The sequence below is a fragment of the Balaenoptera musculus genome, chromosome 10 (assembly GCF_009873245.2).
Source record: "Balaenoptera musculus isolate JJ_BM4_2016_0621 chromosome 10, mBalMus1.pri.v3, whole genome shotgun sequence".
Taxonomy (NCBI): domain Eukaryota; kingdom Metazoa; phylum Chordata; class Mammalia; order Artiodactyla; family Balaenopteridae; genus Balaenoptera; species Balaenoptera musculus.
This window is the reverse complement of record NC_045794.1, coordinates 78,531,117-78,556,702: the sequence shown is the minus strand read 5'-3', so window position 1 is coordinate 78,556,702 and position 25,586 is coordinate 78,531,117. Positions and strand designations below refer to the sequence as shown.

Sequence of the window (25,586 nt, the reverse complement as noted above, 5' to 3'; positions counted from 1 at the left end):
ACCACCTCCAGCTTGTTGGCCATTCTGCTGTCCCCTATCAAGAATATTCTTCACTCTTTTAATTCAAATCTTGTACTTTTTTTAAAAGACAAGGACTCATCTTCTTCAAGAACCCTTTCTTAGTTAACTCCATTCTATTCTAGTATAAATACTTGAAAGTCAGTTTTACTGGATGTAAAATTCTTGGCTCACATTTCCTGCGCTTTGAAGAAGTTCAAGAGAGAGAGAAGAGTCTGTGATACATTAGCATCTGCCTGGCACTGGTTAATCTCATAGGCTCTGGAGTTAGACAGATCTGGGTTAGATCTGCACTACTTATTAGCCATGCAACCTATGGAAGGTGTTTAATCACAATAAACCTTAGTTTCCTAACCTATCACATGGACATAATAACAACTATCTGGTAGGGTTTTGTGAGGATGAAACAGACTGATATATGTAAAATGGCTTGTCATGGTGCCTGGGGCATATGAAGTATTCAATATATGTAGTTGTGACCATATCTTTTCCTTGAAATTATTCTTGATCTGTTTCAGGGAAATATAGATTGATTCAACCAATAATGTATGTCCTTCACAGTAGGTATTTAATAGATGCCTTCTGAAGGGTTCTGATTTAAGAACATTGGCAAAGAAAAACAATATTCCATTACTAATGAATTTCCAAATGGAGGGTGACAGACTGGTAAGAAGTTATGCTAGTTGGTAACATTTCTTAGCTACAAAAAATAGACAAATTATTCATTTCTCGTTTACTATGTATGTGAAATTATAAACTGATTCATTTTTGCCCAATTTTATATCAAATACCTATCTACGTTAATAAATAATGAAAGAAGTTAAGTTGACCTGCTAATCCTAGTACATTTCCTGCTGTATTTAAGATGAGGACCTAAAAATCTGGCCTGAAGATCAAGAGGGCTAAATATCACTGTTTGTGACTGGTGGAGATATTGTTACACAATTGAGAAAAAGAAAATGGGGGAAAAATATACTATATTCTCAAATATTTGGTGGTTTTCAAGGAAACAAATAGTAATACATCTGAGTTTAGAAGATTAATGGAGGTGTGATAATACGAACTAGTGATATAACTTATCATTCAAACACTTTTAAGATACTTTAAATATATAAAGGAAATAAAGACCCTCCTCTTCACCCTCCCCCGCAAAAAAGAGGAAAATCTGATTCAATCTACTTCCACTGCTAAATTGGTTCTTCAAGTTAGTTAATGATAGTATTGGAGACGGGGATTTCCATAGATGAGCAGTATGACTATGTTCCATTAGCATCTGATATGTTGTCATTTATTTGATACAGCTGAATAATTGTCGGTTTCTGAAAGGAGTTTAAAAATTATTCTGGCTAACTAATGCTCTAAGATCACCCTAACAATTACTTAGCTGAAACTTCCCCCCCCCCCTCACACCAGGAGTGTTATTCAACTTTAGTAAGAAATTAACATTAATTGGATTAGAAATTGCATTCACAAAGGAAAGAACATTCACTAGAAGGAGGAGAGAGAGGTGGTGGTGTAGAAAGCAGCATAAGCAGTGTAAAACAAGGGGCTGTGGTGAGATATTATACAAACCAATGAAGTTACTAACACTGTTCCTCCAGGTTAAGATTTCCCACAATGCTGAGCACAAAATAGTCACATGGTAATACTCTAAAACTAAAACTTTACTTCTGGATAGGTCTTTAACATATCCATTTAGTCCAAGTTCTCATCTTACAGATGAGGAAGCCAAGGCACAGAGATGGGAAGCAACTAATTTGATCTATGACAAGAACTCATATATTTACTTTGAATAACACTTTTCACTGCTATACCTTTTATGTGAAGCAGAGCACAGGAGGGCAGTAAAGCATGGGAATTAAGTGGATGGGTCCTGGAGTCAGACAGCCTGAGTTCAAATCCTGACTGTGCCACTAACAAGCTGTGTGACCTTGGACAAATTACTTACCCTCTCTGAGCCTTAGTAGCTCTCTCTAAAAAACCATAAAATCATAGTACACTTCATAGGTTTGTATGGATTGTAAGTGGTAACATAGGTAAAGCCCATGGTGCATAAGTAAGTACACTTGCTGCAACTGTTACTTCCCCAAAGGCAAAACATCAAAGACCAATCTGAAGGGATTCAAATCAAGGGAGCAAAAAACCCATGTATTTATGTATGCAGGTCATAAATTAAAGTAAAAAGGGGGTGAGCAGATTTCATTAATTTCCTTCCTTTACTTTTTCTCCTACTACATCAGTCACCCCTACTCTCAGCTGCGCTGGTAGGCACCCAAGAGAAATCCAGACAAAATATTTTTATTCATTTGATCATAAAAGTACTTAGTCTGTTTAATATTTGGTCTCTATAGTGCTGCTGACACTCTATCAATGTTAGAAAATTATAACAGTATATCTTTGACAGTGGTAAGTGGTGATCTGCCAGAATAATTGGCAGCCAGGCAATGTAAAAGCTGAAACATTCTCACAAGTGTTTACCCAGCACAAGCCTTCCTACTGCTGTCTGCCTGTTTACCTGGCACAGCCCGGTTTGAAAACACAAGCGTCTTTGTATGCTTTTCAAAGGATCTTTTGGTAAACAAGGGATATTTTTTTCTATATTGAATTCAGGCTGCCTTGCATTCTGTGCTTTGATTTACTTTGCTCAGCAGTAGAAGCCCCAAAGAGAAAGGCCAGGTTTCTTCCCGAAGACCCTCACGCATCATTCCATCCTACTTTTATCCTTGAGGATTTGGATCCTGCATACCCTGGCTCAAGGTGTGTTGTGTTTTCATGATCAGGAGGAATATATCTCCTCTCCCTCATCCTTTTCCCAGCAGCATTAGCATTTAGGGATGGGCTTTCCCTGTTGTTTGGAGAAGTTGGAGTGGGCATGGGGAGACTGTGTGTGAAGAGGAAGCTTTGCAGGCAGGGGTTTGCCAGGAAGACCTGTGGGTTCTTCCGTAAGAGGACGCAGACCCCTTCCCCCACTGAGCTCGTTCGTCTGGACAAAACTAGACCATCTTTGTTCCGAGAGGTTGTCTCTCCTCCTGCCGCGGGTTGATCTGCTGTCTCCCACTCCTAACTCTCACCCCAACCCTCCCCCCAAAAGGTTTATGAATGCTCAGGACTTCCAAAAGACAGTCGCTGAATCTATAAAGTAGAATGGGACACCAGCAGGCATCCTCCCATCCATCGGGGAGAACAGAAGTATCAGTCCTCTCAGAGCGGTGAGAACTCCCGCCTCCGTTCTTCACAATCCCCTCTTGCTCCTCAAACTGGGTGCCCCGCAGGGTGGACGTTCAACTCCAACCGTCTCCCAGCGCTGGGGTGGCCGTGGGGATCGGCTCCTCTCCGGGTGAGGAGAGGGGCGAAGCTGCCCGGGAAGGTGGGAACGCCGCGACGGGGGAGGAAGGCGCCCGAGCTCGGCCCGCGGCGGGGCGGACCCGAGGACCCTGCGGTCGGCGTGCCCCCGCCCCGCCCCCGCGGAGGCCGCCGCCTGCTCGCCGGCCGCGGCGCACGCGTGTGCAGGAGCGGGCAGCGCGACACTCCCTGGCCGGCCGTGCGCCGCGCCCGACCCTCTGCCTCGCGCCCGCGCCGCCGAACCCGACCCGGGCCGTCCCGGCACCATGCGGAGGGTGAGTGCGCCCCGCCTCGAAGGCGGGAGGGGGCCGGCGAGCGTGAGAGCGCTCCCCTCCAGCCCGGCTCAGGGCCGCCGGGAGAGATGCGAGAGCCTCGCGGGGGAACCGGGCGGGAAGGGCTGAGGGCTGGGCGGCTGGTCTCGCGGGGCCGCGGCCGTGGTCTGGGCGTGGGGGGAGGCGCCCTAAGGACGGTGTCGGCGGGCTACAGGGGGCCCTGCCGTCTCTTCTCTCCCGAGGGCGTGGGGCTCATTTGTCACCTGCGGCGGCGCGGACACGTCGGGGCTCTCTGCCCGCGCCTCCCCGGGGCCGCGGTGGGCTGTTCCCCCCCGCACCCCGCGCCTCTGGTTTGCGGGGGGAGCCCCTTCCCCCGCGCCCCCCGAGCCGGCTCGGCTCGCCACTGCGTTCTGAGCTCGGCGCCTCGCTCCTCCCTCCGGAGCCTCGTAAACTTTGCGGGCGGGCGCGGGTCGGGCTCCCGCGGCGCACACTCCAGGGAGGGGCGGGCCCCAGAGTCGGGCGGGTGACAGCGCAGTGGCGTGGGTATGAGTTTCGGGGAAGTGGTCGTCACCCCTCGCCTCTAGACACGCGCTCGCTTCTGGCGTTTGTTAGGCGCAGGGCAGTGTGAACTCGAGTCACTCCCTCGGCGCGAGGGAGGCAGGCGCTCGCTGCTCGCCGACCGGAACCCGCGCCGAGGCCCGGAGGCCGGCTCCCCGCCCTGCGCCTGGGCTGGGGGCGCCCTCGGCAGCGGCTCCTTCCCAAACGGCAGGTGTGAGGGCCCTGCGCACACCCTTTCCCCTCCAGCCAGAGCCCTTAGTGGAAAAACTCCAATCTACAGGCTGAACTGCAGGGTTTATTCCACCTCAAGGGACAGCCTGAGGTTGGTGATGTTTGTTGTCTGCCCTGAGAGCACGCGCGCACAGGTCCTGCACAGCTTGATCTTGCCTGTCTGAGGGAGCTGACTGACACGAACGTGTTGGTGGTTTCATGAGTTACCAGTACCAATATGCGGCTGGATTTTAATCTTGGGGACAGAGGCTGCTTTAATCAAACGCGGGATCTCGGCACTTATAGGGAGAAGAGGGTGGAGGAAACTCAAGGAGATCCAGGTAGATATCCATGACATTTCCCCAGACCTCCTAAGGCCAACCCTGATGACAGTTTATGTGCCAAAGAAAGGGTGTTGGGTGTTTTCTGAAGAGACGAGGCTGAGAGAGGAAATGGGAAAAGCAGAGTAAGACTCTCACCAGAGCCTGTGAATTTCTCTGGCTTGGAGTTTGGGGTTGCCTTGTTACTAAGGTATGTCTGTGCCCATTAATTTGGTCACCTGAGTGGCCCTTCCAAAGATTTCTTCCTCTCAGGGGCTGGGTTGCTTCAACAGGAACTCTGGCCTGTTGTTTTGCAGATGATGCCAGATTATTAGGTGTTCTGTTTGGTGGAGGTGGGTGGTGTTTGGCGTGAATATATGAAGAGCAAGTGTGAATTGGCCCCAGCTGCCTCTGGAAAGTCTGTTAGTGAGCTGACATGGAAATTTACCTGGCTTACCTTTGGAGTGAGTCCAAACCTGCTCAGGTGTTTTTGGGGAGAATAGGATTCCAGCCAGGCTGGCCAGCTAGTTGGCATGCCTGGCATCAGTGGAGCAGCAGAAATGGAAATTGGTGGGGCTACTTGTTTAAACTCCAAATTTAGGGGTCAGCAACCTCCTTTTACTTTGAGTGCCACTGGGGTTCTTAAGGAAGGCAGCTGGGATAGGATCTGTAGGCCTCAGTAAGGTGTGTTAGGTGGAGAATCTAGATTTGGAGATGGAGGGCATTGACCAGAGTATTTTAAAATGAGATTTGCATATCACCTGCTTTAGGATGGAAGCGATGAATGCTCGCTAGAAATGCAGATTTCTGGGCTCTACCTCAGTCCTATTATTATCAGAGCCTCTAGGACTGGAGCTCAGCAATTTATACTTTAAGCACCCACCACCACCTTAAGGCATACGTATTAAACATCTACTATGTGTAGGCACTGTTCTGAGCTCTAGGAGTACAGAGGGCAGATGACAGCTAAGAGCCTTGTTCTCTTGGAGAATGCATTCTAGTTGAGAAATTTGACAGTACAGAAGTAAACAAATATTCAAGTAATTTTACAGAGTGACGAGTGCTGTGAGGAAAATAAAGTAGGATAATGGAATAGTAACTAAGCCCAAGCTTGTACTGCTGGCCGCAAGACAGGCCAATAAACTGAGAGACGAGGTGTTGGGACAAGGAACAACAACTTTATTCAGAAAGCCGGCAGACTGAGAAGATGGTGGACTAGTGTCCCAAAGAACCATCTTAACCTGAGTTAGAATTCAGGCTGCTTTTATACTGAAAGGGGAGGAAGTGTGGCTGGTTGTTGCAGACTTCTTGGTGCCGGAATCCCTTGTTCTTGCAGCTGTCCTGGTAGGTCTGGTCATAATGTTCCTATAAACCTTCAACAAGACAAATGTTTTTTCTGTTCTGCAACTTTTTATCTCTATATGAGTGGGAAAGTGTTATACCTTTAAAGGTCAGAGCCTTGGGAATGGGCTATCCTGTATATTTCAGGCTATAGGCAACATTCTTTTACAAAAGGATCAGAGCCAGCATGACTTAAGCACAGGCAACAGAGCACAAAGTTTAGAGCTAAAGGAATAGGTCAGTATGGAGTGAGGTTTGTTCTTCTCTGTTACAGAAAGGGGAGTGAATCAGGCAGTGAAGCCATTTTAGCGTGTGTGGGCAGGGAAGACGTTTCTAAGGAGTTGACATTTGAACTGTGAATTACACGATGAAAAGAAGTCAGTTATGCAAAGTTTCAGGGAAAGTGCTGCAGGCTGAGGAAGATCAAATGCGAAGGCCCTGAGGCAGGAACAGGCTTGGCCTGTGTGAGAAACAGAGAGAAGATACCAGAGTTGAAGCAGAGTCGGGTGCATAAGGGGTGGGGAAAGTGGAATGAAGGGACCAAGTTCTATAGGACCTTCTTGGCCATGTTAAGAAATTTAGATTTAAGCCTAAATGCAGACGGATGATATTTAAAGAATTTTAAGGAGAGGAGTAGAATGATGTAGTCTGGTTTACTTGTTTGAAGATCAGTTTGGCTATTGTGCGTAGAATGGATTATGGAATGGGGATGGTACTGGTAAAGGGAGACCACCTTTGAGTGCAGGAGTGATGGAGAGAGGGGGAGATATTTCAGAGGTAGAGTCAACTGAACTTGCTGATGTGGGAGGAAGGAAGGGGTAGGAATCCTCTCATGTACATTTAAAGTTGCTAATTGCGTGTGAGTGTGGGTATGTGAGAGTGCGTGCGCGCAAGAGAGAGGGAAAGAGAAGTGGAGAAAAGAAGGTGGTTGGGCCTTGGTTGGAATGCCCCAATGATAATGAAAATAGCTAACAGTCAGTGAACATTTTCTGTGGTACATGTGTTAGCAAGAGTCTTGTGAAATAGCAACTGTTGTCACCGTTCTACAGATGTGGTAATAACAAGCTCAGAAAGGTTGAGTATATTGCTCTAGGCCACTCAGCTGAGTGTTGGACCTGGAATTGTACCCGGGTTTGCCTGCCCCAAAGCCCTGGCTCTTGCCACTATGCTCTGCTGCCTACAAACTGCCTGCTCCTGCCTCAGACCTTTTCTGTTTCCGAAGAGATAATTTAGCTGTTCAGAAGATGCATGTGGCAGCCTTTTAGCTGTTGTAGATCAGTAAATGCAGAGGGAGGGAAGACATTCTGCTAGAATGGAAAGTAATGGCTATTTTCATTGGTGTTCCTGAATGAAAGGGTGCATAGGGAATGTTCAAAATGGGAGCACAGGAGATGCCCAATAACTGGGTTTCTCCGAGGAGAGGCTGACAAGGTGCATCACCACTCTGCCTGGTGCTTTGAACCTCATGTGACCACCAGAGAAGCCATGTGCTGGATTCTTCTTTCACTTCTTCACGTAGCTAGCTAATGTTTTGTTCTCTATTTTTGCATCCAAAATGAGCTCTTTCCTATGCAGAGCCAAGGGTTTTAGAGGATTGGTTACTTTAAAAAATTATTTGTATTAGAAAGAGTTAGAAATCAGTTGTGAAAAAATAATTACAGTGGTAGCTACTATTTTATTTATTGATCGCTTTCTTTGTGCCAGGCATCTGTTGTCTCCCGTCATGTTCATAACAACCTTTTAAGTTACAATTAATAAGTGATACATTTATACAATATAAAATTTAAAAGATATGGAGACGTTTACAGTGAACATTGTTCCTCCTACCCTGTTTCCCAGCTAGCTGCTGCCCTTCCCCTAGAAATAATTGATGTTAAACCCATTTTTTGTGTACTTCCAGGAATAATCTATGCAGATACATAGCAGGTATATATTCACACTCCCCCGCCCCCCCCCCCTTTTTTTTTGCACACAAATGTAAATGTAAATGGTAGCATATGAGTGCACTTTGCTTTTTTCCCTGTACACAAGATCAGTGTTTGTAGATCTACCGGTTCTTTTTATGGCTGCATATAGGATACCTTTATATGGATCTACTAGAAGCGGTGTTTCTAGTCTTTTGCTACTGTCAGCAGTGCTGTGCTGAATAATCTTATACATACATGATTTTATATGTATGTGAGTATATCTGTGTGATAAATTTCTGGGTCACCTGATACAAACATCTTTACTTTTGTTAGGTGAAGCAGCGTAGTATTGGGGGGAATATTTATAGAAATATATAGATACATAAATATAGCAATATAGCGCAGACTTGGGAGCCGGATTTCCTGGTGGTTGCATCTTGACTCTGCCATTCACATGCTGTGTAAGTCACTTAACCTCTCTTTAACTCCGTGACCTGACTTGTAAAATAAGAATAAGAATAGTGCCTACCTAATAGGATTGTTATGAAGAGTCTATCAGTTAGTCTGTGTTGGTTTGTTATCACTCCAAAACTTAGTGGCTTAAGACAAATTGTACTCGGCTTTTGAGTCGGTAGGTTGGCTTTTCTTGGCCGGCCAACCCAACTGAGCTCTGCTAAGTTCTCTCATGCTTCTGTGGTCCTGGTGGGTCAGCTGGTCGCTGGAGGATCTAGGATGGCCTCATTCATATATCTGGCAGTGGACAAGTGAGTTGGGCTGTAGGGACCTCGTTTGGGACAGCAGGTTTCTTCATATGGGGGTCTCTGGGTGCAAAAAAACAGCAAGAGATGGCAAACCCCAAAGCACGAGCATTTTTCAAATCTCTGCTTGTGTCACATTTGCTGTTGTCCCACTGACCAAAGCAGGTGTCCCGCCAAGCTTAGAGTCCATGTGGGAGGGGACTCTCCAAGGACAAGGATACAGTGAGGGGAATCATTGCTGCCATTTTGGCAAACAATCTTGAATAAGTTAATGGAATAAGTCAATAAATGAATAAGTTAATAATTGTAAAGTGACAAAAATGGAGTGAGTTAATAATTGTAAAGTGACTAGTACAGAACCTGGCACATTGTAAGTTTGTTAAACTGAAAAAAAAAGAGAGGTATGACCAAGTTGCCCTCACTTTTCACCTCCACAGCAATGTGTGAGAGTGCTGTCTTCCTGTTTCTTCCTAACATTGTAGCAAAGTGATTTATCCGTGGAGAGGCGGGTGTTCTTGTTCCCATTTTAAAGATGGAAAAAGTGATACTCAGAGATGTCAAGGCATTTTTTCTGATGCTACAGACCAAACAACAGTGTGAATCCTTTGTGCATCTGGCTCTAGAGCACCTCAGCTTGTCTTGCTGCTCTAGACAGAGGTATGATTTCTGTGTCCCTGATGCCCCAGCCACTGCTCTCCCGCCCACCCTCTCATTTCATGCCTCTCATTTCCACTTCACATTTGGGTCTTACTGGGTTGAGAGGGATCTGTCAATCTGTTGTAATCTTTCATAGTGACTTTGATTTCATCCTGACCTACTGGATTCAAAGTAAAGTGTCCACAGAGACAGTGGGCTCTGTTATGTTTGCAAAGGGATGATAAAGGGAAACTTGTCACTTTATCACTTTTAAATTCAGAAAATAGTTGTCTGGCTTTATTTTTTTAATTCTTTCTTCTTTTCATTCCTTAACATCTTTTTGCTTCACTTTCTCCCTTACAAAGCAGAAATTCCATTCCCCAAGGGACAGATGTGAAGGTAGGAGACATTATTTCATTGTGGTTCAGGACTTGCTCCTGGAGACAGATTGCCTGGATTCAAATCCAGCTCAGCTATTTATTAGCTGTGTGACTTGGATTGGCTAACCTGCATTAAAGGGTTTTTCTGAAGGCTGAATAATAATCTGTTCAAAGTGCTCTATTATTATTACGTAGCAGATTACTTTTGCTTCTGTCTTCTCCGTTCTGTTTTACATCCTTGCTCCTCCAAACCTATTCCTACGCCCCTAGATATGTCTGACATTTACTGAGCCCTTACTCTAAGTGCCTTATGTGTAATTAGCTCATTTAATCCTCAACAAACCTCTGAAATAAGTGCCATTTTGTTCCCGTGTTCAAGTGAGGAAGCTAGACACTGAATAGCTAAGTAATTTGCCAGGCATACCACAGCCAGTAAATGATATAGCAGGGATTTTAAACCAGGCATTCTGGCACCAGAGTCTGGATTCTTAATGTTTATGCTAAAAAAACAAAAAACAAAAAATGGGATGGAAGCTTGGGGATTTAAAATTGAGAGCTTCTGCTCTAGGTAAACTGCTGGTAAACTTACATGCAGCCTCCATCCTCAGCAGCTGATGAGTGTACCCACCTGAGCCTTAGACCGAAAATCCTAGCACAAAAAAATATATAAACTTTCAATCCTTTTGCCAAAAGCCTTTCCACTTCAGTTATGGTAATCCTAACAAGACTTCAGGCCTTGTGCCTCTCTTGTAACTGAGGTGTGACCTTTGAAAATACATGGGGCTTTTTTTCTTTTAATTAATTAATTAATTAATTTATTTATTTTTGGCTGCGTTGGGTCTTTGTTGCTGCCCCTGGGCTCTCTCTAGTTGCGGGGAGCGGGGGCTGCTCCTCACCTCGGTTCGCGGGCCTCTCACCGCGGCAGCCTCTCCCGTTGCGGAGCACGGGCTCCAGGCGCACGGGCTCCAGTATTTGTGGCGTGAGGGCTCAGTAGTTGTGGCGCACGGGCCTAGTTGCTCCGAGGCATGTGGGATCTTCCCGGACCAGGGCTCGAACCCGTGTCCCCTGCATTGGCAGGCGGACTCCCAACCATTGTGCCACCAGGGAAGTCCCATGGGGCTTTTTTTTAAGGTTTGACAATCAAGCTGTCTAGTTCTGAGTCTTGCCACCTCTTGCTCCTTTTGATGGATTGCTTGTCCAGTGGCAGACAACGCTTGCCGAAGGGGCAGAGAGAATAAAATACAAACACTACAGATAATACATAGCTCTTTGAGTTTAGAACTGTGTGTCTCTTCAAGTTGAAGGAAACAACTGAGGCAGTTTCGTAAGCTTTGTTTGTACATGGACTAAATGTAATGTGGTGACTCTCATGGAACAGATATTTCAAATGAACCTCATTGTGTGGTACACATCCATTGTGAGTGAGCGAGCTCTGCATGGCCCCGATATCCTCAGAAGGTTGGCGTCTGTCTAAGGAGGTGGTGAAGCAGTTCTGTGAATGGTGGTATGCTGTTGCAAAGGAAGAAGAAGGTGGTAGGGGTCGTAGTGGGAGTTCCTTATCTAGTCGGGTCGGGGGCAGAGGGAAGGTTCATAAAAGCCTTCCAGACAAAGTGACTATTAGCTGAGACTTGAAGGGTGAGCAGGGCAGCCAGGAAAGAGGAGGAGGATTGAGTTCCAGGTGGGATGAACAGCCTGTGCAAAAGGGGGAGAGGAGTAGCGCATTGAAAGAAGCAAGAGGCGTTTAGAGTAGCTAAATGCATAGAACACAAAAGAGTAAACGGGAAGAGTTGAGGAGGGAAAGATAGGGAAAGGCCAGGTCATAAAGGGCTGTGTAGGTCATGTTGAGAAGTGTCTGAAGGGCAACAGAAAGCCACTGAGATGTTCTAAGCAGATTTTTGAAAATCAGATATTTGCTTCAGAAGGTTCCTTTGGCCACAAGGTGGAGAATGTACTGGAGAGGCAAGACTGGGTTAGGAAGCCTGGTTAGGAGGCTGTTACAGTCATTGATCCAGATGACCTGGACCAGGGAGATGGGAAAGGGAAAGGAGAGACCTGTTCTATTCAAGAGATGTTTTAGCAGTAGAATCAGTAGGACTTAGTGACTGATAAGATGCAGAGGATCAGGGAGGACAGAGGTTAAGGATGACAGACTCCCAGGTTTCTGGCTTGGAAACTGGGTGTATGGTGGTGCCATGAACTGAGACATAAAACTCTGGAGGAAAAACCAAGGGGTGGGACTTGGGAAGATTGCTTCTGTTTTGTACACTTTGAGTTTGAGGCATATAGGTAATAGCAATGGAAGCCATTGGAATTACAGAACAGACAATGTATTTACAAACAGTGTTTCACAAAATCTGTGTACATAAGAATCACCTGGGGACTTCCCTGGTGGTCCAGTGGTTGAGAACCCGCCTTCCAATGCATGGGATGCGGGTTTGATCCCTGGTTGGGGAACTAAGATCCCACATGCCGCAGGGCAACCAAGCCCGTGCGCCACAGCTAAAGAGCTCACATGCTCTGGAGCCCACACGCCACAACTACGGAGCCCACGCGCTCTGGAGCCTGTGTGCCGCAACTACAGAGCCCGTGCACTCTGGAGGCCGCACACCACAACTAGAGAGAAGCCTGCGCCACAACGAAGAGCCCGCGTGAGACCCGACGCAGCCATAAATAAATAAGTGAATAAATAAATATTTTAAAAAAGAACCCATCAGGTTTTAAAGAAAAATAAGAATCACTTGGGGGGTTTATTAAAAATGCAGATTCCTGGGCAACCTCCAAAGCTGCTGATTCAGTAGGTCTGCGGTCAGCAACTGGAATCTGCAATGTCTAGTAGAGTTGGCAGTAATGCATAATCTACAACCCAGCTACCTCACCCTTAGGTATATGTCCTGGAGGATCTCTACCACCCTCTGACCTACACTTTTAAAAAAAGGAAATGTCTAATATGTAAAAAGATATAAAGATTAATACATTGACATCTGTGTATCCACCACAGCTTAAAAATAAAAAAAAATTTTTACTAAGGTAAACTGTGGTATATTTATAACATGGAATAGAGCTCAGCCATAAAAGGGAACAGTCTACTGTATATGCATGAACATGGATGAATCACAAGCTGGACACAGAAGTACATACTGTATGATTTTGGTTATATGAAGTTCTAGAACAGGAAAAACTAAATTATGGTGATAGGAATCAAAACAGTGGTTGCTGGTGGGGATTGACTAGGAAGAGAGGCATGAGGAATTTTCTGAGGTGATGGAAATGGTCTACTTCTTGATAGGGGTGCGGTTTACATGGGTGTATACATCAGTCAGACTCATTGAACTGCACGCTTAAGATCTATATCATTATATGTAAATTATACCTTGATAAAAGACTGTAACCCAAAACAAAAACAAAAACAAAAACAAAAAAACCCAACAACAGCAGAGATGGAGCTCTCCCAGTACTTTCCTTCCAACCAAAGGTAGCTTCTATCCTGAATATAGCATGTCTATGCCCTTTAATATTTTTATTATATATGCATATGTCCTTAAGCAAGATATACTGTTATTTTGCCTGTCTTTGAACTTTATATATATCACAACATATATACACATATGTGTGTGTATGAACGTATTATGTATTCTTGTAATTTGCTTTTTTGCATTATGTATGTGAGATTTATCCATTTGATACCAGTAGCTGATCATGCATTTTTAGGCCTAAGTATATCATGAAATGAAATACTACATAATTGAGTTATCCTTTCTCTTTCTGCCATGTGTTTAGGTTGTTTCAAAGCATTGCTGCTATCATGTTGTGTATCTACTTGTTTGTGAGTGCCAGGGCATTTAGGGGTGGGATAGTGGGGCTGCAGGATAAGCGTACTGTCAATTCTGATATTGCCATACTCTTCTCCAAAGAGGTTTATTAGCAGTTTGTGAATGATCTATATTTTTACCAAACACTTGGTACTGTCCGACTTTAAATTTTTTTGCAAATTAGACAGGGGTGAAATATTATCTCACTGTGGTTTTAATTTGTGGTTCCCTGATTACAGGTGTGGTTGAACATATTTTTATGTATTCTTTGGCCATTCAAGTTTCCTCTTCTGTGAAATATCAGTTCATATCTTCTGCTCATTTCTTTTTTTTTTTTTTTTATCTCATGTGTGTTGCGGCTTTGCTGGCTGACTTCTTTTTTTTTTTAATAAATTTATTTATTTTTTGGCTGTGTTGGGTCTTCGTTTCTGTGTGAGGGCTTTCTCTAGTTGCGGCGAGCGGGGTCCACTCTTCATCGTGGTGCACGGGCCTCTCACTATCACGGCCTCTCACTATCGCGGCCTCCCTTGTTGCGGAGCACAAGCTCCAGACGTGCAGGCTCAGTAGTTGTGGCTCACGGGCCCAGTTGCTCCGCGGCATGTGGGATCTTCCCAGACCAGGGCTCGAACCCGTGTCCCCTGCATTGGCAGGCAGACTCTCAACCACTGCGCCACCAGGGGAGCCCTCATTTCTTTTTTATATTGTCTTTTTCTTACTGAGTTGCAAATACATTTTTCCAGTTTGTCTTTTTTTTAATTAATTTATTTTTTAAGTTTTTTTATTTTTTTAGTTTTTGGCCTCTTCCGGTGGCATGTGGGATCTTAGTTCCCCAACCAGGGACCAAACCCATGCTCCCTGCAGTGGAAGTGGAGTCTTAACCACTGGACCACCAGGAAAGCCCCCCGTTTGTCTTTTTTTAATGGAATATTTTGATGAATTTTAATGTATAATATTTGAGTTCTGTGCTTTTTGCTTCATAAAGGATCCTTCCATGTCTGCAAACTAAAGATATTTACCGATGTTTCCTAAAAAGAGTTTTTGCCTTTAATATTTAGACCATTAACCCACTTGATATTAAATTCAATATTTTAAGTGAGGTAGGAATTCAGTTTTTCCCCCATATTGACAACCAGTCATTCCAGCAACACTTACTGAATACCCATCCTTTCCTCACCAATGTGCAGTGCCACCTTTTGGCATTTATCAAGTTTCCATATATGGATGAGTCTACGGGCTCTTTATTCAGATCTCAGTTACTACTTATTTATACTAACTCCTGATATCAGGCAGTAGAGTCACCTTACCTCGTTGTTTTGAGTATGTTTAAATGTTTTGTTCATTGATGTATCTAGTGCCTAGAACAATGGCAGACCCATAGTAGGGGATCAATAAATATCTATTGAATGGATGGCTGAAGGAATCTCATGGGGTACCTGCTAAGTCAGTAGTCCAGCAGTTCCTGACATGCTGGACGGTGGTTTACCTGTGGGGAGAGGAAGAGAAGGCAGTCGGAAACACTGTCTCTTGCTTCTGCCCTCCCTTGCTCTCTGTTGCTTTTTGTCTCTTCTCATTCAGACCAAAATCTAGAAGAATGAATCCTCAGCCAGCCCAACAACTACTACTCAGTATAGCTACAACCTGCGAGTACAGGGTTTAGTGAGAGTGGGATTGCTGCTAATAATGACCTTGGAGGATTCTGACCACAAATTGTAGATGGCTCTGTGAGGCTTTTGGAGTTCGGCCAATAACTGGGCCCTTAACCCTTGGAAATAGGAGAGAGGGTCCTCTAAAACTAGGTCTTCTATGCATTTGGACGTCTTTATTTTGCAGGCTAGTGTAACTTTGAAATACACTTCTTGCTGTAGTGTAGTTCTTGCTGTATTTTGTTAATAAAAAGAACCACTATTTACTTAATGCTTGCTACATGCAAAGCATTGTGCTAAGCGCTTTGCATATACACGTATAGTTCATTGACTCTTCAAAACCATCTTTTTTTAAAAAAACTTTTTGCAGTAAGCAGTCGTTATTTATTTTTTCATTCATCTAATCTTCTTGAGCCTTATTGGACTGAATTAGAGACCAGGGCTGCCAACTCCAGGAACTCACAGTTTAGTGAAGGGCAGACTTTTAAAGAAATAGTTGCCGTGCAGTGTGATGATTGCATTTTACAAAAGCATATCCAAAATACAGTCTAGAAAATAGCATGATTAACTCCGAGGGGCAGAAGAGAGGAGTTGCGGTGTCAGGGGAATCTAGGAAGAGGGTTTTAAATAAGACATGACCACTGGGAACACTCTTGAAGGCCTCTGGGCCTCTAGGCCTCTGGGCCTCTAGCTTGATCTGTTTACTCCGACCTTCAGCTGGCCTCTCCTTCTCAAAGAGCACGTCTCCCCACTTCCTTATTCACTGATGGCTTCCTCCTTTAACCACAATTTTTAAAAATTAACTTTTTAGCAACTTTATTGAGGAATGATTTACATACTTTGAAATTGATCAATGTTGAGTGTATAATTCAGTGATTTTTTTAGTAAATTTCCTGAGTCAAAACCATCACTGAAAGTAGTAGTAAGGGGCTTCCCTGGTGGCACAGTGGTTAAGAATCCGCCTGCCAGTGCAAGGGACATGGGTTCGAGCCCTGGTCCGGGAGGATCCCACATGCCGCGGAGCAACTAAGCCCGTGTGCCACAACTACCGAGCCTGCGCTCTAGAGCCCGTGAGCCACAACTACTGAGCCCACGTGCCACAACTACTGAGCCTACACTCTAGAGCCCACAAGCCACAACTACTGTAGCCCGTGTGCCTAGAGCCCGTGCTCCGCAACAAAAGAAGCCACCGTAATGAGAAGCCCTCACATCACAATGAAGAGTAGCCCCCGCTCGCCGCAACTAGAGAAAGTCCGCACACAGCAACAAAGACCCAACACAGCCAAAAATAAGTAAACTAGAATAAATTAATTAAAAAAAAAATAGTATTAACCCCCAATTGATAGGTGCAGACTGCGGCTTAGGGAAATGAAGTGTGGTCTCTGTGCACGTGCAGCTAGTACCTGGCAGAGCCGGGATTCACACTAGTGTAATGGCTCGTGAAAGCATATTAAGGCTTTCAACAGGGAAATCAGCCCACGGAGTTCTTCAGTATAAGAGCACCTTCTCTGTTACCTTGGCATCTAAGGACTGGGTATGTTATGAAACTGGGCACTGTTGTTCACAGAGGGTTTAGGTAAAAACACCGGGAAAGAGGGCTGGATTAGGTGTTGTTTGAAATGTGAGTAAAATACTTTAAGAATTGAACCAATGCACATAACCAGCCAAACAAAAACCCAAAGTCAAACACTTAAAAAAAAAAAAAAAGAGTTGTACCAACAATCAATGCGTGTGATAAAGCCACAGATTAAAATATGTGCTTGTGATGTGAATAATAAACCACTCTGGTTACTTTTCTCCTAAACCATTATGCTTATTATTTGGCTTTCCAGGGTATTTACATTAATTTTCTAACGGAGAATATTTTATTTCTACCCCCAAGCAAGCTGTGACACGGTATAGTCAAGCAGGCAGTTCAAAGGAGCGAGGCTTCCCACTTTTTCTTACGGGGTTTGAAATGTCCTGACAATTGAATTAGCTGATTGGTGCAACAGTAGCAAACACTTTATACATAATTTGTGTTGCCTTCAGAGATGGCAGACACTAGGGTGCTGATAATAGACCAGAATTGTCTGGACCGTGACAGGCCACCCTCCTGCCTCAGTGGAAGGGAGGACAGCAGCTCCGTCCATTCTACTTTGGATTATGCTTTGTACACTTGCACTTCTGATTTGTGAATATTAATGCTGGGAAAATGGCAACAGCGCTTGAGATATTTGTTGACAGGGTAAAGCTCTCCATCCCTCAATAAAAGGAAGTCTGAAACACAGCCCATGCAGAGGGCCCTGCGGGATTAGTATGCTCGGCCGCCTCTGCCTGTTGATGCGTCCGTCATTCTAATAATGGAATTGAGTGTGCAGAAACCCTTCCCTGCCCCTACTTCTGGATTAGGAAGCCACAGAAATAGTCTCAATTCAATATTGGGACCCTCAGGTAGAGGTAACTAGACTGTGGTATGCTTTTTAGGTTAGTATCAAGGAAAATATATCTGAGATGGTTCTAAGTTCAGTATTTTATTTCGTATTTGACAAATGATCAGAGTCATTTTTCAGGAAGTAATCTAATACCTCCCCTAAAGCAGGGATTGACAGACTTTTCTTTGCGGGGCCAGATGGTAAATGTTCTAGGCTTCGTGGGTCATATGGGTTCTTGTCACAGCTACTTAACTCTGCCATTGTAATGTGAAAACAGCCATAGGTAATACATAAAACGACATAAAATGAATAAGTGTGGCTGTGTCCCGATAAAACTTTATTTATGGACACTGAAATCTGAATTTCAGATAATTTTCACAGGTCACAAAATATAATTCTTCTGATTTTTCCAGTCATTTAAACATGTTAAAACCATTCTTATGGATCACACACACAGACACACACACACACACACACACAACAGGTGGCTGGATTTGGCCATAATTTTCCTGTAGCGTTAGAGTTTTCCCTGTGTCCCAGGTATGTCTGCAGTTTGTTTTCCAGTATGTGAAGCATCATTTTCTGCCATGGCCCATACTCATAGTCAGAAGTTATGCAGAGCTACATGGACAGAAAACCAGAAACCCATTCCAAACCAAGATATTTCATATTTCATTTCCCTGCTTGCCTCACTTTTCGCCTCCTCATACACACATACACATATCCATCCACCTGCCTTTACCTGCTGTTCATGGCACCCTTTCCTAACTACAAGGGATCTCATTTCCATGCTTCGGGATCCTAATGAGCTTTATTAACTAGAATTATGGAAATTTATTTTGGAAATTAGTAGTGAGGCTATGGACATTGCTTTCTTTGCGGAAGTGGATACCTTTGTTTTCTTTATCTTCAGATAATTTATCGTTACAAGTTATAAAATGAAATTAGAATGTTACAAGCTGTGCATTCTACAAATTTATTAAAATGCCATTTAATAGATATTTGTTAGTGCTTATATAGTAAGAAGTGGTTATTTGGGATGCAGGTAGTCTTCCTGAACTATGGGCAGGTGCAAAAATTGTCCAGGAGCACCACAGCACTTTGCTGGTCGGTGCATGGGTGTTCTGTGCAGTGAGACCCAAGATCAGGTTAGAGTTCACCAGTGCTCAGAAATTTGGTGCTTGAGTAATGGTGCAGTGGAGATATAGCATTGTACTGTGGCGTCTGAACTGAGGTGCGACATATACAGGCTTGTGGAACTTGGACCACTCTGAGCCTCATCTTCCTCATCTGTGAAATGGGGATAAAATAGTCTATATGAATGCAGTTTTTGAATTGCTGTCCAGATGAAAGCTGTTACTGTTACTTGCTAAGTCTGAGTGCAGTCTCTTGTTCATGGCTCACAAGCCTGGCTGGTTATTAGAATCATTTGTGGGAGTGGGTGGCAGGGGGAGGGGCATTGGGAAAATACAGATTTCCAGTCTCACCCCAGACTTACTGAATCAGAATTTCTCTGAGAGGGCCTAGAAGTCTGTATTTTTAACAGGTTCCGTAGGTAATTATGATGTGTTTGGGAAGCTTGGTTTTGTTCATATGTCTCAGTTGATGGATTTAAGAAAACCTAAACTTCCCTTGTAATCCTAGCTTGGACTTCCCCCTTAAAAGTTCATGCCATCTTCACAAACAATAAGGGAATCAAAAGACAGAGGATCAGGAAGAACAAGAATTATCTTCACTTTATCTTCCTGGGAATGTCTGTTTCAGTAAGTGGAAATAGAAGGAGAACTGGAGATTTGATATCCAACCCAGTGTAAGAACCCAAATTGTGTTTCTCCTCCTTCAGCTCTCCCTCTGCAGCCCTGAGATTTACAGTGTTGTTTTCACTTTCTTCTGTGCCCTGAAGCATGTGTGTGAAAGAAAGAGCATGAGATTAAGCACACTATGAATGTACAACAGATCGACAATATCCTTTCCAGTTTTGCCACTCAAAGCTCATCATTGAAAATGTTTTTCCGAGTTATTTCTGGAACTAACACAATTGTAGTGTTGGCACATACAGATCACAGACACAAAAAGAATCTTAGTAGTACTAAAAAGAAAAATTGATTCTGAATTTCTCACATTCGCTGCCTTGCCTCTAATTTACATATGAGTAATTGTAGATTTCAAATGAGTGAAATCATCCACCACCTCCACAGTGGCAGCCCAGATTGTTTTCAACAGTAGAACTCAGTAGTATGTACGTACACACAAATGCTCTCTTATAGTACTTTGCAACTTCCTCATGTTTGAGAGCCATACAAAGTATTCCCCTCTCTGCAAAATTCCTTCCACAAATATTAAGTATTTGCTATTCTCCAGATACCTTATTAGAAATTTCCATAAGCATAGTCCCACAGTCCTTATCTCAGAGGTTCACAGGCTTGGTAGGAGGATGGTCATGATTATATTGCTGCAGAAAAAGTTAGCTTTCATGTTAATTATATTAATCAAATCATATTTCCAAATTATATTCATTATAAAAGTAGAGAATTTATCCCATGGAAAAATATGGGATCAATGTATCTACTCTGTGTGTAGCCTGATCCTTCATTCCATAATTTATTATAATGTATTATTATCCTTTATTATTTATTCCATTTATTATTTTATTAATTTGATAGAGATACTAGTTTGAAAGTAAGTAGATGCTTAAATATATGAGGGACTAAAAAGGGTATATCTTCTACATTTAGTACTTTTAGTTAGATATGTTCTTACCTGTTGTTCAGTATTCATTTCTAGCTTCAGCTGTCTCCACAAGGTGACTTGGATACTGTGTCTTTACCCTGTGGCTCCAAATCTCCAGAGATAAATATCCAGCAAAGTCCTGCATACTTCTACCTTTCTTCTCCCAAGTGTTCCTCAAACTCAGTGTCGACAAATGGAGCTTATTTTCTTACTCTCAAACCTGATCTTCTTCTTGGGTTTCTTGTTTCAGGGAGCCCCATTATCATTCTCCCAGATGCCAAGGCTTCAGTCTTTTGACATCATCTCTGACTCTTTCTCTCAGTCCTAATCAGGAGCTGAATACTGTTGGGTGAATCTTTGTCATCTTTCCCTTCCACTGCCGTCCTCCTACTTCTAGATCTTTGTCTTGCAAACCAGGGTCTTGGGGATTTGAGTTTTCTTCATCCTAAGTTTCCCAATTTCTATTTTCATGTCCAGGATAATCTAACGAAATCAATAGGTACAGGTTTGGGATCTTCCAGATTTGTATCTGAGTTCTGCCACTGATTTGAATGTCTACATTTGTGTTGTGTTTGTGTGTTGGCTCTGAGTTGGGCAAGTCCTCTCTCCAGCACCATGAGGTGACCAACTTCGTCTGGAACTCCTCGCATTGTTGTAACTGTGTGAATCTGGCTTTCCCAGTGGACTGTGAGATCTTGGAGGACAGGGACCATGTCTGGCTTATTTCTGTGTTCTCAGAACCTAGCACCGGGCCCAACACATAGTAGGCACGTATGGTTGTGGTCATTGTATGTATATTGTTCTGAAGTTTGCCCCCCCCATAGTGTATGGGGATAGTTATGGCTATAGTTGTTTTAATATTTATGTAGTACTTAGTCATGTTGATAGATGACATTTGGCTTAAACTCTCCCTTATTTTTAGACATTTGGACTGTTTTCATTTGTTGGCTATTTGAGCAGTAGAGTTAAAAACTTCTTTGAACAAAGTTATTTTTCTCTCATCAAGATTGTTTTCTTGGGAATCTCTTAATGCAGTAAATAGGTCGAAATGCACCAGCAGTTTTACTCATCTAGTAATATGATGCTAGGTTGTGTTTTGTTTTGTTTTGAGTTAATGAACAGTCTGGACAGAGCTGTCATGTATGACCTCATTTGAGATATGTTTCTTTAATTTTCAATTACACTCCCTTTGATTTGTAAACTAGGAAGAACAAATGATGGTTATTATCGTCCTGCCAGTGCACTGTCACTGCTTACCTGCACCATTCCCCCTTCCTCCAGTCTGTACACCTTCAGCCACACCTTCAGAAATGTGTGAGGTGCATATTCCTGCAGCCTGAGTGATGTTTCAACAGACAAATCTAATCATGTAGGCCATTCGTACTCAAAACACAGCAGAGGCTTTCCATCGCCTGCCCGATAAAGTGCAGCTATGTTGTCAGGACATACAGAGCCCGTCAAGACCTGGGTTCTGTTTCCCTTTCTAGGCTTATCTTTGGCTGCTGCCCAGATACACTGTCTGCTCACCCTGAAGACACTGTTTTCAGTTGGGAATGTACATGCTGTTCCCTCCATCTGAAATGAACTCCCTGACCCCTTGCCTGCCTGGCATCGCCTTACTCATCATTCTTCAGGACTCAGCTCAAAGTCTTAAGTGCTGCCCTCTTTCCAACCCTTATTACTTTCCCCACTCCCATTCTGAAAGATTTTTTCCATCTTTCATTAAAGCCTTTGTCACCTATATTGAAGCTCTTTGTTAATTTTTTTTTTCAACTTTTCACTTAGATTGTGAGCTCATTAAAGGTAGCAATTTTATCAGTCATTTTTGTAACCCAGCTTTTAGTTCAGTGACTAGCACATAGCTTGCCTTCAATAAACATTTTTTTCCTGAATGATCAGAACTATTATTCTGGTCTACTCATTTATAAGTAGACTACTTATAGGTAAGTCTACTTATTTGTAAGTTGAGAATCCATTTATGGTATATATGGTAATTCTCAATTGTCCAGGATATCAACTTTCCCCAACTATTTGAGTTTTTTAATGGGCAGCAGTTATAATTTTGTTTATTAACTAAGCTGTAAACCCTAGACTGTAAGCTACGTAAGGAGTTACCTAGTTTACCATCATTTCCCTGGTTCCTACTGCTCATACCCGGCACCCAGTAAGTACTCAATAACTATTTGTTGAATGAGTGAATAGATGAATGAATAAAATTTTGAGAAAAGGCCACTAACCACGTGTCATGTCACAAACGTACGCATTTATATATACATATCTGCCCTATTTTATTCACCGTTCTGTTGCTGAGTCCATTTAACTCAGTGCTTTTCCTGATAACCCCTGTGGCATCTTCAACCTCTACCACGGCATGACTCTGAGGGCCTGTTTGAACCATGCCATCTCAAGCTCATGTCTTTAATGGGAGACGCCTTATAAATGTCAACTACAAGCCAGGAAGCTAACACCTGCTGTAGTAGGCAGGATAGTCTTTTTGCCCCCTAAAGTGGAGCTAGGCTATCTCTAGGACTGACCTCTTCATTTATCTCCAAACGTCAACCAAACCTCCTGTTGTTCTGGGAAATAAATAACTAAATCATATCTGCGTGACTGAGCTGATTTATAGAGAAGTGATGTTGTCCAGAACCTGCTGCCAAAACCCGAAGAGGTCATTTTGAGAGAAGCATGAAGTATCAGCAGAGAGAGACCACATCCGCTTCCCCTGTGTCGAATCTGCTTGGGATATATGTCTCATTTCTTGGTGTCTTGGTAAGAATTTGCATGTTTTTGACCACAGCCTATTAACAAGGTACAAAAAAATTCCATCTACTACTTGGTTCTCTCTTATATTACTAGTTCTGTTAAAAAGCTTTACAAGGGAACAAAAAACTGAGGTATTATAGCAGTTAGTGGAGGGGAGGCAGTACCTGGTGTTTCAAGGGAGCAGAATTATCTTCAGCTGTGCATCAGAATGATGAGAGGCGGGAAGACTTTTACAAAAAGAAGAAGAAACCTAGGATGGCAGCAGAAGTCCTGCTATTTGGTTCATTAGAAATGGTTTATACATTATCAATGACCTACTCCCAGGCTTAGGACTTCTGTTAAAGCCCTGCTGAGTGAAAGCTAAAATCTTAATTGAAAATAGAACGGATTGTATTTATTAAAGCTATTATCAGTGCTGACTGCTCTCAAATGCATTCTTTTTATGATGCTGGAAGGACTACAGGAGGCTTTGCCGTCCAGAGCATCGTTTAGCTTTAGCCGCAGGGCTAGCTGGAAACAACAGTGCCCAGCAGGCATAGACCAGAGTCTGGGTGTCTGAGTAGCAGAGGCTGGCGTATCTGCGCCAGGAGTGTTGCGCCCAAGTGGCGGGTGCTGCTTAATGAGGCTGCCTCCTATCTGAAGTCCTGGGAGAGCAGTCACGGGGGCAAGCGAGCAGTGCCTGGCCCAGCGGAGAAAGATGAGTGCTGAATGAAAGGGGACCAGGGAGCGCAGAGGAAGGCCAGGGCTTGGATCTGATAGAGATGTAGTGTTTTTCTGGCTCCGTATCCAAGGCCATTGAGGTTTGCTTGGCTCTGAAATTCAGTGGAAGCTGATGTATGTCAGGGTTCTCCAGAGAAACAGACCAATGGGATATGTATAAGTATGTATATATACGAGATTTATTATAAAATTAGCTCATGTGGCTATAGAGGCCGAGAAGATCTATGATTTACTATCTAAGCTGGAGAAGCAAGAAAGCCAGTGGTATAATTCAGTCCGATCCCCAAGGCCTTAGAATCGGCTGATGGTGTAAATCCTGATCTGAGTCTGAAATCCAGAGAATCAGAAGCACCAGTGTGATATCCAAGAGCAGGAGAAGATGGATGTCTCAGCTCAAGCAGAGAGAGGGAAGTTGCCGTTCTCTGCCTTTTTTGTTCTATTTAGGCCCTCAACTGATTGGCTGATGCCCACTCACCCTGGGGAGGGCCATCTGCTTTACTCAATTCATCAATTCAAACGCTAATCTCTTCCAGAAACACCCTCACAGGCACACCCAGAAATTTTTACCAGCTCTGTGGGCATCCTTTAGCCCAGTCAAGTTGACAACATGAAATTAACCAACACAGCCGATTAACTCTTAAGTGTCTACAAAAACTCCTGCATGTATTTCCAGAGCCCTCTCACTCTCCACCATGGGCACTACAGAAGCAGCCAGGCTCTGGCAGCATAAAGGAAGAGAGTGAGGTGGAGGCTGTTTATAAGGATCGATGGGAAAAAGACACATTTAGAGTGGATGGATGATTGTTGTTTGGTCCTGCATGAAGAGAAGTTTTTCTATTTCATTGTTGCTGTCATCCCCTGACTCCCCCTGACCCCCAAGCCAATGAAGAGGACTAAAACCACATTTTGGATGAGAAATAAACAGATCAGACCTAAGACCTCAGTGAGATGGGGAAGGTAGAGAGGGAGTGGGCTGGGGTGTTGGTTGGACCAGTTGTGCTATTTATTTGTTTTGTGATTCTGGACACATGAGGAATTTTGGTTTAGGGGAAAGATATGAGACTGGGAGACAGAAGTCCTGGGTTCTAGTTCTGAATCTGCTGCCAATTCGTTGCCAGTGGAATTGCATCTGGAGCATGTCATTTGGATGTGGAGGCTTTAGATTGTTTAGAAAACAATGTTGGTTCTCAGACATGGATTTGACATGGAGTTTTTCTCAATCTGAAGCAAATTTGGCTTGTCATGTAGCTAAGTGTACTCAATCTAGTGGATTCTCTTTTATTCTAAGATTGGGTATGTCTTTTTTATTTTATTTATTTATTTATTTATTTATTTATTTATTTATTTATTTTTGGCTGCCTTGGGTCTTCGTTGCTGTGCGCAGGCTTTCTCTAGTTGCAGGGAGCAAGGTATGCTCTTCGTTGCTGTGTGTGGGCTTATTGTGGTGGCTTCTCTTGTTGCGGAGCACGGGCTCTAGGTGCGCTGGCTTCAGTAGTTGTGGCTCGCAGGCTTTAGAGCGCAGGCTCAATAGTTGTGGCACACGGGCCTAGTTGCTCTGTGGCATGTGGGATCTTCCCTGGCCAGGGCTCGAACCCGTGTCCCCCACATTGGCAGGTAGACTCCCAACCACTGCACCACCAGGGAAGTCCCTGTCTTACTTTTTGATGTTACATTCCTTTCTTTTATGAAGTGATGGTGAAAGTAGGTAGATGGTGGTTGGATTGTATTTATTATTTAAAGACTTGACTTGGCAAGATAAAAAATT

General features: G+C 43.6%; 1 protein-coding gene across 1 annotated transcript in view; it reads left to right on the top strand.

The window, feature by feature from the left end:
* Positions 1-3,582: 3,582 nt before the first annotated feature.
* TMCC3 (transmembrane and coiled-coil domain family 3) overlaps positions 3,583-25,586 on the top strand; it is a 305,666-nt gene continuing 283,662 nt past the window's right edge. The window contains exon 1 of the mRNA XM_036864841.1: positions 3,583-3,635. Coding sequence (XP_036720736.1) covers positions 3,627-3,635 — 9 coding nt within the window. The 5' untranslated portion in view covers positions 3,583-3,626. The remainder of the gene's footprint in view (positions 3,636-25,586) is intronic.